The sequence below is a fragment of the Muscardinus avellanarius genome (assembly GCF_963383645.1).
Source record: "Muscardinus avellanarius genome assembly, chromosome: 10".
Lineage (NCBI taxonomy): Eukaryota > Metazoa > Chordata > Mammalia > Rodentia > Gliridae > Muscardinus > Muscardinus avellanarius.
The window spans coordinates 81,267,532-81,284,673 of NC_137796.1; the positions used below are offsets into that span (position 1 = coordinate 81,267,532).

The 17,142-nt window shown below is 49.6% G+C and overlaps 1 protein-coding gene across 4 annotated transcripts in view; it reads left to right on the plus strand.

Annotated features, from left to right (window-relative positions):
* Positions 1-349: 349 nt before the first annotated feature.
* The window catches only part of HIP1 (huntingtin interacting protein 1), a gene marked incomplete at both ends in the record, with an annotated part of 194,370 nt that continues 177,577 nt past the window's right edge, over positions 350-17,142 (plus strand). For 3 of the 4 annotated variants that reach the window (XM_080703238.1, XM_080703240.1, XM_080703239.1), the window contains one exon: positions 350-469. In XM_080703238.1, coding sequence (XP_080559364.1) covers positions 350-469 — 120 coding nt within the window. Of the gene's footprint in view, positions 517-17,142 lie in introns of all 4 variants that reach the window. The other variant, XM_080703237.1, reaches the window with a different exon arrangement.

Sequence of the window (17,142 nt, forward strand, 5' to 3'; positions counted from 1 at the left end):
GCTGCGCGCGGGGAGCAGAGGTGGGACGAGAGAGGGCAGGTCGGGGCGGCCCACTCAGGCCCCTCCCCGGGGCGGGGCCGCGCTGACGGACGGGCCCCCGGGCCAGTCACGGAGCGCCTGCGGCCCCTAGGGGCCAGCCGGGCCGCGCGAGCCCAGAGGCTCGGGAGGCGGGGGCAGGCGGGGAAGCCTCCTGGCGGGGGCGGGGCCTCGGGGAGACGGACAGCGCTCTCAGCCAGTAGGAGGCGGGAGCCATCCCGTTAGCGCCGGATCCCCGCGGGTAGGGCGGGGCGGGCGGCGCCGCGGGGATCCCGGGTGGCCGAGGGCCCCTGACTCGACTCTGTGAAGCAACATGGATCGGATGGCCAACTCCATGAAACAGGTGCCCAACCCGCTGCCCAAGGTGCTGAGCCGGCGCGGGGTGGGCGCGGGGCTGGAGGCGGCGGAGCGCGAGAGCTTCGAGCGGACTCAGGTGAGGACCGGGATCCTGGGCATCGCTGGGGCACTCGGAGAGACGCAGTGTCCCGGAGGGGATTTGAAGGGAGTAGGGGTCTTGCAGGCCAGGGAAAGGACGGGACCTGGGGGCCGTGAGCGGGGGCATCGTGCTCTCAGATGCAGACGATCCCAGGAGGTCTGGGGCCCTGGGGCATCCCTGCTGGCCTGGGGGACCAGCAAGGCGGGAGGGATAGGGACAGGCTCCGAGGAGCGGCAGGATCCGGGCATCGGAGGGGAGGGGGCCGATCGGACACCCGGCAGGGGTCCCAGTGGCACCGAAAAGAGGCGATGGAAAGGGTGCCCTAGGCAGGGGAAGCGCACGGGGACGGGTATTTAACTTGGATCTTTAAGTCTGGGAGCGCTGGCCTGAGGATGTGAAGTGTAGGGGACCTGTCTTCCCCTCGCGATCGCTTCTTGGTTGAACTGACTGACCCTCACTCCTTAATACCAACCTTTTCGGTGCCTCTCGCTTGGCTCTCACCAGCCCCAGCTGTCGGCCTCCGCGGGCCCGGCCATGGCCAAAGGGGTCTGAACAGTGAGAAGGAATGTAGGAAATGCTAAGTGTGAGTTTGGAAAAAGACTTGGGGGCTGGAGGAGGGCGGGATGGGCAGGCAGGGGCCCGAATGGGGTGCCTAGCCTGCTTGTCGGGAAAAACCGAGCCCTGATTTGGGGTTTTGCTTTCTTGCCCCAAGATAAGCCTGACAGTTTATAGGCAGAATGCCCTATTTGTCTGGCCTGACCAGGCCTGTGGGCCAAAATTCCTCCCTGTCATCAGCGACAACAACAACAACAAAAAGACACAATCCATTTTTACCTCGGAGTTTTAATGCCTGATGTATTGATTGGACTGAATAAAGCTGACATGTTTATGGTATTCGTCAGTTCATTTGTATGTAAAATCCATTTCAAAGAGTACAAATGCGTCTTTTAATCCCAGTGCCAAAGTTGTATGAGCAGATTTGTTCCCACTCTCACTCTCCAGAAGGAATCTTTGAAGACCCAGTTGGGCTCCCACTGCCAAAGGCTGCTTCCCCTGTTGTGTTCTACAAGTAGAAAAGATAGAAAAGATAGGGAGGGCCTGACTGGGTGTTCTATAAATGGAATCTTCAAAGAATAAAGCTTTCTACACGCACACCCTAGGGGACTTTATCCTCCTTTTAAGTCTGAAACTCTGGCCCCACCCCTGGGTGTCTGGAGGGTGTGAAGTAGGGCCCTCCTAACCCAGGAGGGGAGGAAGAGATGGCCGTCCACTCTGCCTCCCCAGGTCCAGCCGAGTTTGGGGCTTGTTCTCTGACTTCACGAGCAGATCCCTGAAAAGAGGGAACATTTTCTGTTGGCCTTTGGCATGGGCATTGCCACCTCAACTAGCTGCCTGGTCACGTGAGGCTTCTTCCTCCCCAAACAGTGTATATTTCTTTTTTTTCCTTTTTTTTTTAATTGAAAGAGAAAAAAAAGTAGCTATTCTTTTATAATAACGCATTCCTTCTAGAGTCTCAGACAGGTAAAAACTGGAGCAATAGAAAAATAACACATGAGAGTTTGACCCATTATAATGATAGAAATTAGGTTTGTGAACATTTCCAGCCGTGACTGGCATGTCCCCTAGCTATCCAGGGACAGCCCAGCCAGGAGAGCGTAGGTCAGTGTTTTCTGGTGTTTTACATTCTGTGGAACACTTGTAATTGACTAGATTTGTAACAGACCGTGTGTGTGTGTGTGTGTGTGTGTGTGTGTGTGTGTGTGTGTAGGAGACATAGACTGGAAGAGGAAAAGAGAGTTTTTCTGTTGTTGAAACTCATTCATTCTTTTCTGTGCTGGAAATGGCCTTCTGCGTGCTAGGTGCATGCAGGCAAGCTCTTTACTTCAGCTATACCCCCCCCACACACCCCTGTTGTTGAAACTCTTGAGGGGAGTAGGAGAGTCAAGAAAAAGGGAGCAGTCCTTTAACCTAGCATTAGTCAATCTGCAAGGATTTATTTTTTTTTACTGGCTACCTATCAAAGATATTATGAGATATAAAAATGAGTTAGAAAAAAGCTTTAATGAGTGAAGAGACCAAGAGCATCACCAAAGGTATAATGATAATTGTAACTAGTTATCATGTTTGCCGCGTTCTAAGTGATTTATTATGTTCCCTTCTTTAATCTTGACAAGGACCCTGAGGTAGGTGGGTTTCAGCCACATTTTGTTCTGAGGAAACTGAGGCATAAAGAGGTTTAGTAACCTGCCTGAGGTCGCACAGCTGGAAGTTTTCCCAACCTTCAACTGCTGCCTCTGGGCCCTGGGCAGAGCCTTGGCCCTGGAGCTGGAAGACACGGGGCATGAGTAACTCATATGGGTTGTGTGGCCTCAGGATGGTTGTCTAACTCTCTTTCCTTTTTTTGTTCTGGGGTTTGAACCCAGGGGCATTTTACTTCCGAGAGCTACACCCTCGGCACTTTTTAAATTTTTTATTTTGAAACTGCCTCTGGCTGAGTTACTGAGGCTGGCCTCAAAGCTGCCTCAGCGTCCCAAGTACTGGGATTGCAGGCATGCACCACCACGCCTGGCTAATTGTCTAACCTTTTAAGCCACAGTTTCTTTATTGTTAAAAGTGAAGGTAAGCTGGGCGTGGTGGCGCACGCTTGTAATCCCCACGCTTTGGGAGGCTGAGACAGGAGGATCGCGCAGGTTCGAAGCCAGCCTTAGCTACTTACTTAGTGAGGGTCTCAGCAACTTAGTGAGACCCTGTTTCCAAATAAAATATAAAATGGGTCTGGGAGTGTAGCCCGGAAGTAGAAAGCCTCTGGGTTCCACCCCTAGTACCACACACACACACACACAAAAAAAGGTGATACTTACATTGCAGGTTTATGGTGGGGATTAAATTAAATAATATGCATGAAGGTAAATTTTTTAAACTGCAGAGTACCGTGTCTGTGAGTATTGCTATGATCTTGGGGGGGGGATGAAACATAAGAGAACAAAAGTGTAACTCGCGGCAGGGTGTGGTGGCCCCTCTCAGTACCTGGGAGGATCACAGGGTTTGCGACCACCCTCAGCAGTTTAGCAAGGCTATCAGAAACCTACTGAGATCCTGTTTCAAAATAAACAGGTAAGTAAATAAACAAGCCTGGGGGTATAGCTCAGAGGTAGAATACCCTAGGTTCAATCTGTGGTCCAGGCAGGGATGAACTTTCAGCAGAGGTACCCAGGTAAGAGGGTAATTGCCACAGTGCCAGGAAAACGAGTAGGCTGTGGACTGGGAGAACGTGAGGCGCCATCGCCAGGGCAGCAGCACGCCTTTCTGCATGAGTTAGCACTTGCCTGGCCTGTTAGAGAAGGGATGGAGTATTCCAGCAATCGAGAATGGCAGAGAGAAACTCCTGGAGGCAGGAAAACATCCGAAGCAGGTACAGAGGAAATGAACTGGCTGAGACTAATGGCCGAGGTGGAAAGAGGGCAGAGTTAGTGGTCTCAGGGCCCTGGATGGTTATCATTTTTCTCTGTGTGGGCCTCAGTAGGCTCTGAGCTTCCTGAGGGCAGGGCTGTGACTTCTGGATCCTCAGATGCTCGGGGCACTGGGTAAATGGCAAATGGGGTATGGTTCAAGTAGCACCAGCAGAGTAGCTTGGGGCTCGCATGGTACATCAACCCTGGACCACTGGAGACAACTAGACCACTGGAGACATCTGTAACTACTTGACGTTTTGTCCTAATGGCTCCAACTTCCCTCCTGCTCTGTGGGGCTTTGTCCCCCACACGCTCAGCAAGGAGCTGCTGTCCATCAGTGGACTCTGATCACTGCCTGGCTTCCTGTGTCAGTGCCTGTACCCTCAGCCCAGCCTTGCTTCCTCGCTCCTGCCGGCCTTTTCCAGGAAGCCTGCCCTCCTCAACTCCCTTGACACCGCCCTCGAACTTCACATGGCCACCATCCCTGCCAGAGTGGGGACCATTGCCCTGCCCGAGGCCCCGCTGCTGCCACAGCCCTGTCTCCCACCAGGACCCCACCCCACACATCACAAGCAACCTTCAGAAGCTAGGGAAGTGAAAGGTAGTTCTTGCCTAGAGAGACAGCTGCTGTAATGATACCTCGTCTGGGGCCACTTTACAATTTACGGATCATGAGCACGTTGTCAGCCATCACCGGGGGGCTGCACAGTGGTTAGGTACGATCACTGTCATTTTTGTGGTGAGGACTTGGTGACTCAGAAAGCTTGGCAGCTTGCCCAGGGTCATCCTGGTGGTGAGCGAAAGGGTGGCGATTTAAAGCCAGGACTCCAGGCTGCAAGTCGCAGGCGCATTCCACCACACTGGTCTCACGCCCACCAAGATAAGAAGGCAATTCTGGCAGGAACCCAGAGGGCTGCCAAGCACAGCCTAACAGCGTACCCGGACTGCATTCATGTAGCCAGAATATGGTTTTCTCTGTGGTTTGTTTATTCTTTCAGCATCCCTTTAGGGAGCAAGTCGATGAAGTAAGTAGCCGAGACACAGAGATGAGTAAGACCGAGAGACCGGTCCCAGAGCTGCTGTGAGTCAGCAAGGAGGTGGGTGGGCTGACCACGGCAGGACGCCCGACCCCTCAGAGGACCTGGGACCTGCAGCGCCAGCTTAGCCGTGGGGCATTAGGACCCAAGGCTGGATCTCAGGTCCACCCAGACCCTCTGAATCAGAGGCTGCCTTTTAGCCAGAGCTGGCAGGACTGCACACTGGAGGTTGATCATCATGGCTCTCTAGTAGGTGAGGGCTGGGACTGGAGGAAGGGTAGAGCTAAACCCTCAGAGAGCCACCGTCTCCTGGGGTGGAGCCTATCACGGAGTGAAGGATCTTAAGGAATCATGCTCCAGGAAGAGCCTGGAGATTTGGGTTCTAGAGAGGAAGAGCCAGAAACAAGTATTTCTTCTCCTGGGTACTAGGAACAGTCTTGGTGATTTATATCTACTATCTCATTTAGTAGCTCCTGGGTACTAGGAACAGTCTTGGTGATTTATATCTACTATCTCATTTAGTAGCTCCTGGGTACTAGGAACAGTCTTGGTGATTTATATCTACTATCTCATTTAGTAGCTCAGATTCTTTTTTTTTTTTTTTTTTTTTTTTTTTTGCGGTACTAGGGGTAGAACCCAGGGGCATCCTACCTTCCAGCTATACCCCCAGCCCTATTTTTTATTCTTTATTTTGAAACAAGATCTTACTAAATTGCAGAGTCTCAGTAGGTAGCCGAGGCTGGCTGAGAACATGGGATCCTCCTGTCTCAGCCTCCCAAGTACTGGGATTACAAGCGTGGGCCACCGTGCCCAGCTTAGTTCGGGTCCTTATTCTTTGTTTTATTGTTATTTATCTTTGCAGCTCAGGTTCAGGGAGGGTTACACAGTAGGTAAGCAGACAGGCCAGGGCCTCAAAAGCAGGGCATTCTATCCCTGAGCTATACCTCCTAGTTCTCTTCTATTTTTTAGTTTGAAACAGGGTCTCACTATGATGGCAGTTGGGCACAGTGGCATGTGCCTTCAGTCCCAGCCGCTTGAGCTAGGGGGATGGGAGGGGAGGTGGAGGATGGCTGGAGCCCTGGGGTTTGAAGCCAGCATGAGCAATATAATGAGACCCTGTCTCAAAAAAAAAATCAGATGGCCGGGCGTGGTGGCGCACGCTTGTAATCCCCGTGCTTGGGAGGCAGAGACAGGAGGATCGCGCAGGTTCGAAGCCAGCCGCGCGCGCTGGCTTAGGAGACCCTGTTTCCAAACAAAAATGTAAAAATAGGTTGGGAGTGTAGCCCGGAGGTAGAAGGGCTTCCAGGAACCCCAGTACCACAAAAAAAAAAAAAAAAAATCAGATAGCAAAGGCTTTTCCTCCATGTTTAAGTTGGTGGTGTTTTACTCCGCTTTAGACTCACCACCTGCAAAGTTTTAGGATAGGATATAGAAACATCTGGAAAGCTTTTAAAAAAAGGGTGCTGTTTTCCTGGGCCCCACCCTCCAGGGACTCTGTCTCAGTAGGTCTGGGGTGACTGTCGACACTCTGTAAAGTCCCAGGTATTTCCCAGGGTAGCCTCTGGGCCCAGTGACCTCCCACGACCCTGGTACCCTGCGGGGTCTGGGATGGCTCAGTTGACCAGGCTCTGCCCAGGAAACCAAGATGCCCCAGGCCCTTCAGGAGCTGACCCATTCGGTCTTTGCATTTTTTATAAATTAGACATGTTGAGTCTCCCTTACTTGAAATGCTTGGGACCAGATGGTTTTAGATTTGGATTTTGGAATGTTTGCATATATATAATGTGATACTTTGGGGATAGGACTCAAGTCTAGACACAAAACTCATTTGTTTCATGTATGTAATTTTTTGTGTGTGTTTATCCAAGGGATTGAACCCAGGGGCATTCTACCCCCGAGCTATACCTCCTAGCTCTCCTCTACTTTTTATTTTGAAACAGGGTCTCACTGAGTTTCTGAGGCTGCCCTCAAACCTGTGATCCTCCTGTCTTAGCCTCCCAAGTACTGGGATTACAGGTATGTGCCTCCACACCTAGCGGGTAGATATAATTTTATATAAGTTTTAGTGCCTCTGTGCTTTGACTGTGACTCATCACAAGAGATCAGGACAGATTTTGGAGCATTTTAGATTTTGAAATTGTGGATTAGGGATGTTCAAACTGTGATTCCTATTCTGAAGAGGAGGAAATCGAACCTGCCAGGGGTTAGTCACTAGCTTAAGATTCTCAAGTAAGTGAGAGAAGTTGTACTGAAACCCAGAGAAACCAGTCCTAGTGCGTGGCTCTATACTGTTGCTGACCCTCTTGTCCCTCCTGGTGACTCCCTGTTCTCTTCTTCTTTTCTCCTCTCCCGCCCCGATGCTGGGGTCCCCATGGCTCTGTCTTCACCCCACTTCTCTCTTTCTGCCATCTACTTCCTCCGCCATCACCTCTATCTCATGATTTCTGTTCTCACCTCCACGACACCGGCTCCCCACATCTCCCTCATGGGTAACCACTTCCCTCCAGACACAACCCCACGCCCCCAGGCCCCGTGGCCGCCGTGGGTCCCCGTCGTCGTTCTGGTGTCAGCTCTCCTGCCCATCTATCCAGCTGCATTCTTTTGCCTCTGCTGTGCCTCCCTATGACGTGCCTCTGTCCCTCCCACCTCTGCTCCTCACTGCCTGCCCAGGTTACCTCTTGCCCCAATGGCTGCCATCCCACATTCTCCCTGTCCCCCAGCAGCCTGTACGGATGCATCATGCTGACACTGCTCCCGCGACTCCCCCTTTTCAAGAACCTTTGCTAAGCTGTACACGGTGGCACACGCCTGTAATCCCAGTACTTGGGAGGCTGAGACAGGAGGATCGCAGGTTTGCAGCCAGCCTTAGCGACTTAGCCAGGCTCCCAGCAACTCAGTGAGACATTATTTTATTTTATTTATTTATTTATTTATTTTTTTGGTGGTACTGGGGTTCCTGGAAGCCCTTCTATCTCCGGGCTACACTCCCAGACCTATTTTTACATTTTTATTTGGAAACAGGGTCTCCTAAGCCAGCGCGCGCGGCTGGTTTCGAACCTGCGCGATCCTCCTGTCTCTGCCTCCCAAGCGCGGGGATTATAAGCGTGCACCACCACGCCCGGCTGTGAGACATTATTTTAAAATAAAAAAATAAAATAGGGCTAGAGTGTAGCTCAGAGGTAGAAAGCCCTCGGGTTCAGTCCCAGTATGCCTCACCCCTCCACACACACAGAACCCGTGTTGGCTCTTGAGACGCTGCGTGATGGAAGTGTGGCTCTATCAGGGGTCCTGGTCCCCGCCCTTTGCCGGCCTTCACTTAGACTAGACAGCTCCTGCGCTCTGACTGCAGCCCGATCACGTGTTTAAGGGAGCTGGGGCCCTTGGCCATGGTATGTTGTCATGTTCACCCAAGCAGACATCTTGGCCGGCTGTGATCTCACTGTCCAGCGGGGGTCCTCGTAGGAGGCGGTCCCCGTACCTGTTTGCCAGATGTGTGGACACAAAATAACTCGAGAAGCCGGGGATCGTAGCACACACCTGTATTCCCAGGTACCCTGGAAGCTGAGGCAGGAAAATCACTTGAGCCTGGAATGCAAGGCCAGCCTGGTGACATAGCCAGACCCTGTCTTAAAAAAAGAACAACAGTTAAGCCGGGCGTGGTGATGCACGCTTGTAATCCCCTCGCTTGGGAGGCTGAGACAGGAGGATTGCGCAGGTTCGAAGCCTGCCTGAGCTGGCTTAAGAGACCCTGTTTCCAAATAAAATATAAAATAATAGGTATGGGAGTGTAGTAGCCCGGAGATAGAAGGCCCCTGGGTTCCATCACCAGTACCACCAAAAAAAAAAAAAAAAAAAAAAAAAAAGAACACCAGTTGAGTCCAGTGTGGTGATGATGACACACGCGCTTTATGATCCCAGTACTTGGGAAGCTGAGACAGGAGGATCACAGGTTGGCAGCCAGCCTTAGCAACTTAGGCCATTTGCAACTTAATGAGACCCTCTTTCAAAATAAAATAATAAAATCAGGCTAGGTATATAGCTCAGAGGTAGGATGCCCCTGGGCTCAATCCCTAGTACCAAACAACAACGGTTGGAGGAGCTGCTCTATATATGCATTCTCCCTGCTTTGTGTGGGGAGGACACTTTTCTACATTTTAGGGACTCTTCCTCTGCCTCCTCCCCCCTTTTTACCTTTTATTTCGAAACAGGGTCTTTCTTGGTTCTTAACAATTTTGCTAAGTTGCTGAGGCTGCCTGGAACCTGCGATCCTCCTGTCTCAGCCGCCTGTGTACTGGGATTACAGGTGTGTGCCATTATGCTTGGCTTCCTTTGTCTTCTTTCATTTCTCCAGTGATTAATTCTTACCAGGCGCCGGCCCTGTGTCAGGGAAGCCTCCAGCCAGCTCCCCAAGAGCTAGGCATGGAACCACTCAGGAGAGAGCCTCCTCGGTCTAGAAACAGACTGGGGGCTTGAGGTTGATTATTTGACTTTTGGTAAAGTTGAGAACACTTTACTAGCATTCCTGAAATGTGGTCCTGGCCTTGCTAGGGCTTCTCTCTGATGGAGGCCGGCTCTTTCTGTGCTAGAAGGTGCCACTAGGGAGGAAGAAGGACTGGCGTCTTGTCCTGGGCACGAAGATGTGGCTGCTGGCATTGCTCATGTGCAGGAGTTTACAGCAGGGGTAAGGGATAGATACCAGGCTGCGTGCAATGAATGAGTCCAGCATCCCTAACCTGAAATCCAAAATGCTGTCAAATCCAAGTAGAAGATTTCCCACACCATGAGGCTGTCGCTTTCTCCAGATTACTAAAAATACTATGTTGAATTACCTTCATGCCATGTGTTTATGGCACATATGAAACTAAATTTCATGTTTAGATCCAAGTCCCCTCCCTTAGAGATTTCATTATATATACATGGAAGTATTTGAAAACCTGAAAAAAATCTGAAATAGTTCTGGTCCCATGTATTTGGGATTAGAGATATTCAGCCTGTGATCCTAGACCCCCCCTAACTCCCAGAATGAGACAGTCTAGCTCTGCTGCCCAGTTTCTCATTTCAAAATGAGAAGCGGGGAAAGGTTTCAGAAGGTCCTTCCAGCTCTTAAATATTTTAGCTCATAAAATTCCTGTAAGCAGCTTCCACACTGTGTAATAAGGACAAGCATTTCTCCTGAGCTCTCAGCTGCTCAGGAGAAATGCTTGTCCTTACTACAGAGCTGAGAGGAGTTTCCAGATGCCCCAGTATGTGGCAAGGGGACCAGGTATCAGGGTTGTAGGTCTCTCAGAAACACCTTAAGAAAAGATGTGGCCATGCATGTGGCCCAGGAGAGCAGATTCCCTGTCCCGCTTGGGCACCGGCAGGGTTTCTTGCCTGGCCACCTGTGAGGCACCGATGAGGGCTGTATTGTGTGTTCCAGCCATTGACCCATTTATTCCACTCCCTGGGCGTGGTGGGGCGCAGCCCAACGTGGTGGTGCGTGGGCCTGTGGTCAGTCTGTCGCTGTATCCAGAAGCACTGATGGCCTGGAGAGATGCCCACCTAGGAAAGGGAACTTGCCAGGTCCACCTCCCAACAGGGTGGAGGCTGCTTCCTGTTTTCCTGCCTGGGCAGGCAGGGAGGAGCCCTGTTCCCAGCCCCAGGCAGTACAGTCTGGCTTAGGAGGGGAGAGGGACCTGGATTTAAGGTATCTGAGGCTCAGACAGCGGAAGAGAGAACGGCGTGTTTTTTGGATCAGAAAGGTCACTGCTAATACTGCTCTGAGACAGCTCAGGAAACCCGTCTGCGCTGTCCAGGAAGCCAGTATTGCTTTTGATTTGACATCAGCTAACCCTGTTTGTAAAGCATGTTTACACATAACCTCTTCTAAGCCCCAGAGCAACCGCAATAGATGATTGTGCCCGTTTTCAAATATGGTACAGTAGGGCTCAGGGAGGCTTAGTGACTTGCCTAAGAGCACCCAGAAAGGGGCAGAAATGAGGTTTGAGCCTGGCCTGGCTAATTCCAGATGTTCCATTTTTTTAGTCTTTCTTTCTTTCTTTCCTTTTTTCTTTCTTTCTTTTGTAGTACCAGGTATAGAATCCAGGGGCATTCTACCTTTAAGCTATACCCCCAGCCCTATTTTTTTTTTTTTTTCTTTTCTTGCAGGTCTGGGGATGGAACCCAGAGGCATTTGACCTCCGAGTTACACCCCCAGCCCAATTTTTTATTCTTTATTTTGAAACAGGGTCTCACTGAGTTGCAGAGGGCCTCACTAAGTAGCTGAGGCTGTCCGCAACCGCGATCCTCTGGTCTCAGCCTCCCAAATGCAGGGATTATAAGCGTGCGCCACCACGCCCGGCTTACCCGAAGCCCTTTTTATTTTTTATTTTGAAACAGGGTCTCGGTAGATTACTTAGTGAGAGTCTCACCAAGTTGCTGAGATTGGCCTCGAATCTGGGATCCTCCTTTACAGCCTTCTAAGCACTGGGATTATATCTCCCTTTAAAGCTGAAGCCTGGTCTATGGATAGTAACTTAAAAAAGGTACAGAGATTTCCTTTTCTTAAAAAAAGTCTTTTCCAATTGACTTTACTTACATATTTAAAATTCTTCCCAGAGGAAAAGTTTTGCAACACACATAACCATCAAAGGATCTATATTCAGCCAGGCACAGGAGCGTTTGCCTGTAGTCCCAGCTACTCAAGAGGCTGAAGCAGGAGGATCTCTCGAGCCCAGGAGTTTGAGTCCAGCCTGGATAACTTAGTACGACTCATCTCAAAAAAAGAAAAAAAAATATATATATATTTATATATCATATATGTATCATATATAAAAATTTTAAGATAAGACAACCTACTAGAAAAATAAGTAGGAGACACTTTATGAAAGAGGATACACAACTAACTGGCCATATGGAAAGGTACAACCTCTTAGTAATCAGGAAAATGTGCATTAACATTATAATGACAGTACTTCACGCCCATCAGGATGGCTGAAATAAAAGTGGAACAGCAACAAAACGACGACAAGATGGCCGGGCATCTGTAGGACTACAGAGCGATGCAAATGCTCTGTGTACTGCTGAAGGGCTGGACAGTGCTGCAACTATTGGAAAACAGTCTTGTAGATTCTCAGGTTGCAGATAGGCACACAATGCAACAATGTCACCGCCGCCTATGTGCTGAACAGGAAGGCATGTGCGAGCATCCAGAGACATTTAGAATATTCAGAATCATATTTCATGATGGTCCTAATCTGGAAACCCCAAAGTTCACGAGTAGTAGATGAATGTACACTAATTATTCGCTGGAATATTATACACTTGTTAAAATGAATAAATTCTACTTATATTTAACAATAGGAATGCGTCTTAGAAACATACAGTTAAAGAACAGTCATACACTAAAGGATACGTGCACGCTTCTCTTTATATTAACATCAAAAAAATAGGTATTATTTTTGAAACTGGCACTCAGAGATGGTTGCTTAGATAATAAATCTACAAAGAAAAAAAGGAAATAATGACCATGAAAATCCAGCCCAAGTTATGCTTGGGTGCAGGGCAGGTGAGCGATTGGGAGGGTAGGCCAGGGAAGCAACTGAGCTCGGGCCAGCATTCTGTTAGCCTAGATAGTGGTTTATGATAATTCACTAAGCTGTACATTTTTGTTTTGTACAGGTTTTTGTATTTGTATTATATTTCAAAATAGAAGAGGTTAAAAAGAGAGAGACACACACAACTCCTCCCAGGGAGTAGAAGGCAGTGTCTAGGCACCCGTGTCTCCTTCTCCTTTGAGGTCTCTCAAATACAGCCTCCTGTTGAAAACATTCCTGCCCTATAATGGGGGAGCTTCTGATTGATGAATCATGCACGTACAAGCAGCCTGTTCCCAGTATTGCTGTAACTTGTAGCCGGGAAGTCAAGCCCTATGATTAGCCCACACTTAGCATGTTGTCCTTGGCTTCTGTTCATCTGTGTCTTGGGTCTGCCTCCCTTGGCGACGATGGGCCCAGAGTTTCTTCTTCGTCTTTTAGTGTGGTGCCCCATCACCTAGCACAGGGCTTTACACCTGCTAAGACTCAGGGTTTCCGTTAAATACGAAATAGACGAGGTGGTAAAAAAAAGTTCTCAAAGATGGAGAGAAGGTGGTATGTCTCCAGGCTCAAAAGAGTCCCGTTTAAAGAAAATCAAAGAGCTAGGAGTGCGTGCATGGAGCCTGTTATCTCAGGCTTGGCTCGTGTTGCAAAGAGTTAGATCAAGTTGCAAAGGATGGGACCATGAAGAGCTGCCGTGAGGATCTGGGAATGTGGGGTGTCATCAAGGAAGATAACAGAAATGCTGGCCTCCTAACGGGTTCGTTGAGACATTTAGAATATTCAGAGACATTTAGAATATTCAGAATCATATTTCATGATGGTCCTAATCTGGAAACCCCAAAGTTCACGAGTAGTAGATGAATGTACACTAATTGTTCGCTGGCTGCATGGTCCCTGGGACCAGCCTGCCATGGAGGATTTGTGGCTGTGTGAGCTGTCGAATGTCTCCTTTCCCGTAATGAGCGGAAGGCAGACGCCTCTCAGTTGGGTTTGCCTTGGGTATGTGTCAACTGATGCTCCATTTGTCCCTCCTACTTTCCATAATCCTTCAGAACGAGATACCCAGCTGTGAACTCTGTGGTTCCTTCTATGACCCATGTCCAGGAGCTTCCCTTGGAGTAATGGAGCAATAGTTCAGCTCAGGGATTTCAGCCCTCTGGGTTGGGCATATACTAGGCATAAAAAATGTATGTTGAGGTTGGGGGTGTAGCTCAGTGGTAGAGTGGGTGCTTAGCATGTGCAGAGCCCCGGGTTCAATCTCCAGCCAGCCTTCCCCAACCCAAATAAAAAAACAAAGTGTGTGTGTGTGTGTGTGTGTGTGTGTGTGTGTGCATATAGAATGCCTTTTATTTTATTTTTATTTTTTTTTGCAGTACAGGTGATGGAACCCAGTGGCATTTTACCTCTGAGCTATACCCCCAGCCCTATTTTTTTTTTTGGGTGGGTGGGGTCTGGGGATGGAACCAGGGGCATTCCATCTCCAAGCTACACCCCCTGTCCTATTTTTTATTCTTTATTTTTGAAACCAGGTCTCACTGAGTTGAAGAGGGCCTCACTAAGTAGCTGAGGCTGTCTGCGAACTGCGATCCTCTGGTCTCAGCCTCCCAAATGCACACTTACAAGTGTGCGCCCCCACGCCCGGTTCCCAGCCCTATTTTTTATTCTTTATTATTATTATTACTATTATTATTATTAGTAGTAGTAGTAGTAGTAGTAGTAGTAGTAGTAGTACTGGGGTTCCTGGAAACCCTTCTACCTCTGGGCTACACTCCCAGACACCTATTTTTTATATTATTATTATTATTTTTTTTTTTGGTGGTACTGGGGGTGGAACCCAGAGGCTTTCTACCTCCGGGCTATACTCCCAGACCTTTTTTTTATATTTTATTTGGAAACAGGGTCTCACTAAGTTGCTGAAAGCCTCCCTAAGTAGCCGAGGCTGGCTTCGAACCCGTGTGATCCTCCTGTCTCAGCCTCCCAAGCGCGGGGATTACAAGCGTGCGCCACCACGCCCGGCCTATTTTTTATATTATTTTTATTTGGAAACAGAGTCTCCTACGCCAGCGAGGCTGTGCAATCCTCTGTCTCCGCCTCCCAAGAGAGGGGATTACAAGTGTGCGCCACCACGCCTGGCTTTTATTCTTTATTTTGAAACAGGGTTTCACTGAGTTCCAAAGGGCCTCACTAAGTAGTAGTTGAAGCTGTCTGTAAACCGCGATCCTCCTGTCTCAACCTCCCAAATGCTGGGATTATAAGCGTGCGCCACCACGCCCGGCTATAGAGTGCCTTATTAATCATTGCCATATAGGTGTCCTTGTTCAGTATCTGGCCCCAAGTGACACTCGATAAGGGTATGTGGAAAACTGAGAAATATTTTGCATAAAGAACTGAATGAAGCCAGGCATTGTGACACATGCTTGTAATCCCAATACTTGGGAGGCTGAGACAGGAGGAGCGTAGGTTTGAGACCAGGTGCCTTGGCAACTAAGCAGGACCCCGTTTCAAAATGAAAAATAAGATCAGGCTGGGGATGTAGCTCAGAAGTAGAGTGTCCCCAAAAACTAAACCGAATGAGCATCAGCCATTTTTAGTCCTGGTTCTGACCTTTGAACTGTAAAGGGCTAAGCTGGACAGTGAGGAACACCAAGGAAGCCCTGTCTCCAGACGCCAGCTCTCTACCAGAACTGCCAGTGGCTGTCGGGGGACTTCCCGACGTAAGCCTGGGAGTGACTTGGCGCTCTCCTGTCCCCGTCCCCCGTCCCATCCCCCCAGGTCCATATTCCAGGATGGGGCCTGGCTGGACCATCAGAGCTGATAGTAACGTGACACCCCTAGCCTGGATTCTCTCCTGCTGCACATTCACCCCTCCTCCTCCTCCTCCTCCTCCTCTTCCTCCTCCTCCTCTTCCTCGGGTTTGTTTTGGGGAATCTGTTTAAACACCCTCCCTGGTCGGGGGAGCTAACATTCCCCTGGTCATTTTTGACACTCCCCTGTTCTGCTCCTCTGCAGTCCGCTCCTGTGTCTCTGTCTCCTTGGTCGCTCTCCATATGACCCCCTTCTCCCCACTGCCTCTGCTGTCTCTGAGGCCGCCTTCTCTATCCTGAACTGTGCAGGCCCAGTCATGGCCCTTAGGAGATTTAGCCTCTCCAGGGTTCTTTTTTTTTGTGTGTGTGTGTGGTACTGGAGGTGGAACCCAGAGGTTTTCTACCTCCGGGCTATACTCCCAGACCTTTTTAATATTTTATTTGGAAACAGGGTCTCACTAAGTTGCTGGGAGCCTCACTAAGTAGCTGAGGCTGGCTTCGAACCCGTGCGATCCTCCTGTCTCAGCCTCCCAAGCGCGGGGATTACAAGCGTGCGCCACCACGCCCGGCTTCCAGGGTTCTTTCATTTTTATTTTTGTGGTGCTGGAGATTGAACCCACAGGTGTTCTACCTCTGAGCTATACCCCCAGCCTTATTTTATTTTTATTTTATTATTCACTTTTATTTTAAAACAGGGTTTCTAAGTTTGTGGAGGTCCTCACTAAGTTGCTGCGCTGGCCGCGAACCTGTGATCCTCCTGCCTCAGTCTCCCAAATTCTAGGGTTACGAGCATGGGCCACGATGCCTGGAAACAGGGTCTCACAAAGTTGCTGAGAGCCTCGCGAAGTTGCTGAGGCTGGCTATGAACCTGGGATCATCCTGTTTCATTCTCTCATGTACTGAGATTACAGGCATGCACCACCACTCCTGGCACCCAGGGTTCTTTCTAAAAGGCCAATTGCTTCTTGTTTCACCCTGCATTTTTTTTTTTTTTTCCGGTACTGGGGATGGAACCCAGGGCATTCTACCACCGAGCTACACCTCCAGCCCTATTTCTTATTCTTTATTTTGAAACAGGGTCTCACTGAGTTGCGGAGGACCTCACTAAGTAGCTGAGGCTGTCTGCAAACTGTGATCCTCCTGTCTCAGCCTCCCGAATGCTGGGATTACAAGTGTGCGCCACCACGCCGCTCTGCATTTTTAAAAACCGTTTGTTCACTGAGCGTGATGACACAGGCCTGTAATACAAGCTCCTTGGGAGACTGAGGGAGGAGGATTGAAAGTTTGAGGCCAGCCTGAGCAATTTTGCAGGACCCTATCTCAAAATAAAAAATAAAAAGGGAGCCGGGCGTGGTGGCGCGCGCTTGTAATCCCAGTGCTTGAGAGGCTGAGACAGGAGGATCTCACAGGTTGGAAGCCAGCCTCAGCTACTGAGTGAGGCTCTCAGTAACTTAGTGAGACCCTGTTTCCAAATAAAGTATAAAATAGGTCTGGGAGTATAGCCCGGAGATAGAAAAGCCCCTGGGTTCTACCCCCAGTACCACAAAATTAAAAATAAATAATAAAAAGGGATGGAGAAATAGATCAGTTGTAGAATGCTCCTGGGTTCAATCCCCAGCATCAAAATAAACAAAAATTTTGTTTGTTCTATGTTACTCTCAGCTGAAACCCAAGCACTTTCACACGGCCCAGAGCCAAAGCTCATCAGACCTCTGGTCCTGCCGCTTCCTTCCCTGCGGCTAAGTCCCGCTGAGCCTGACAGCTTGCCCTGCTCAGCCCGCTGCCTCCCTTCCCCGGGAT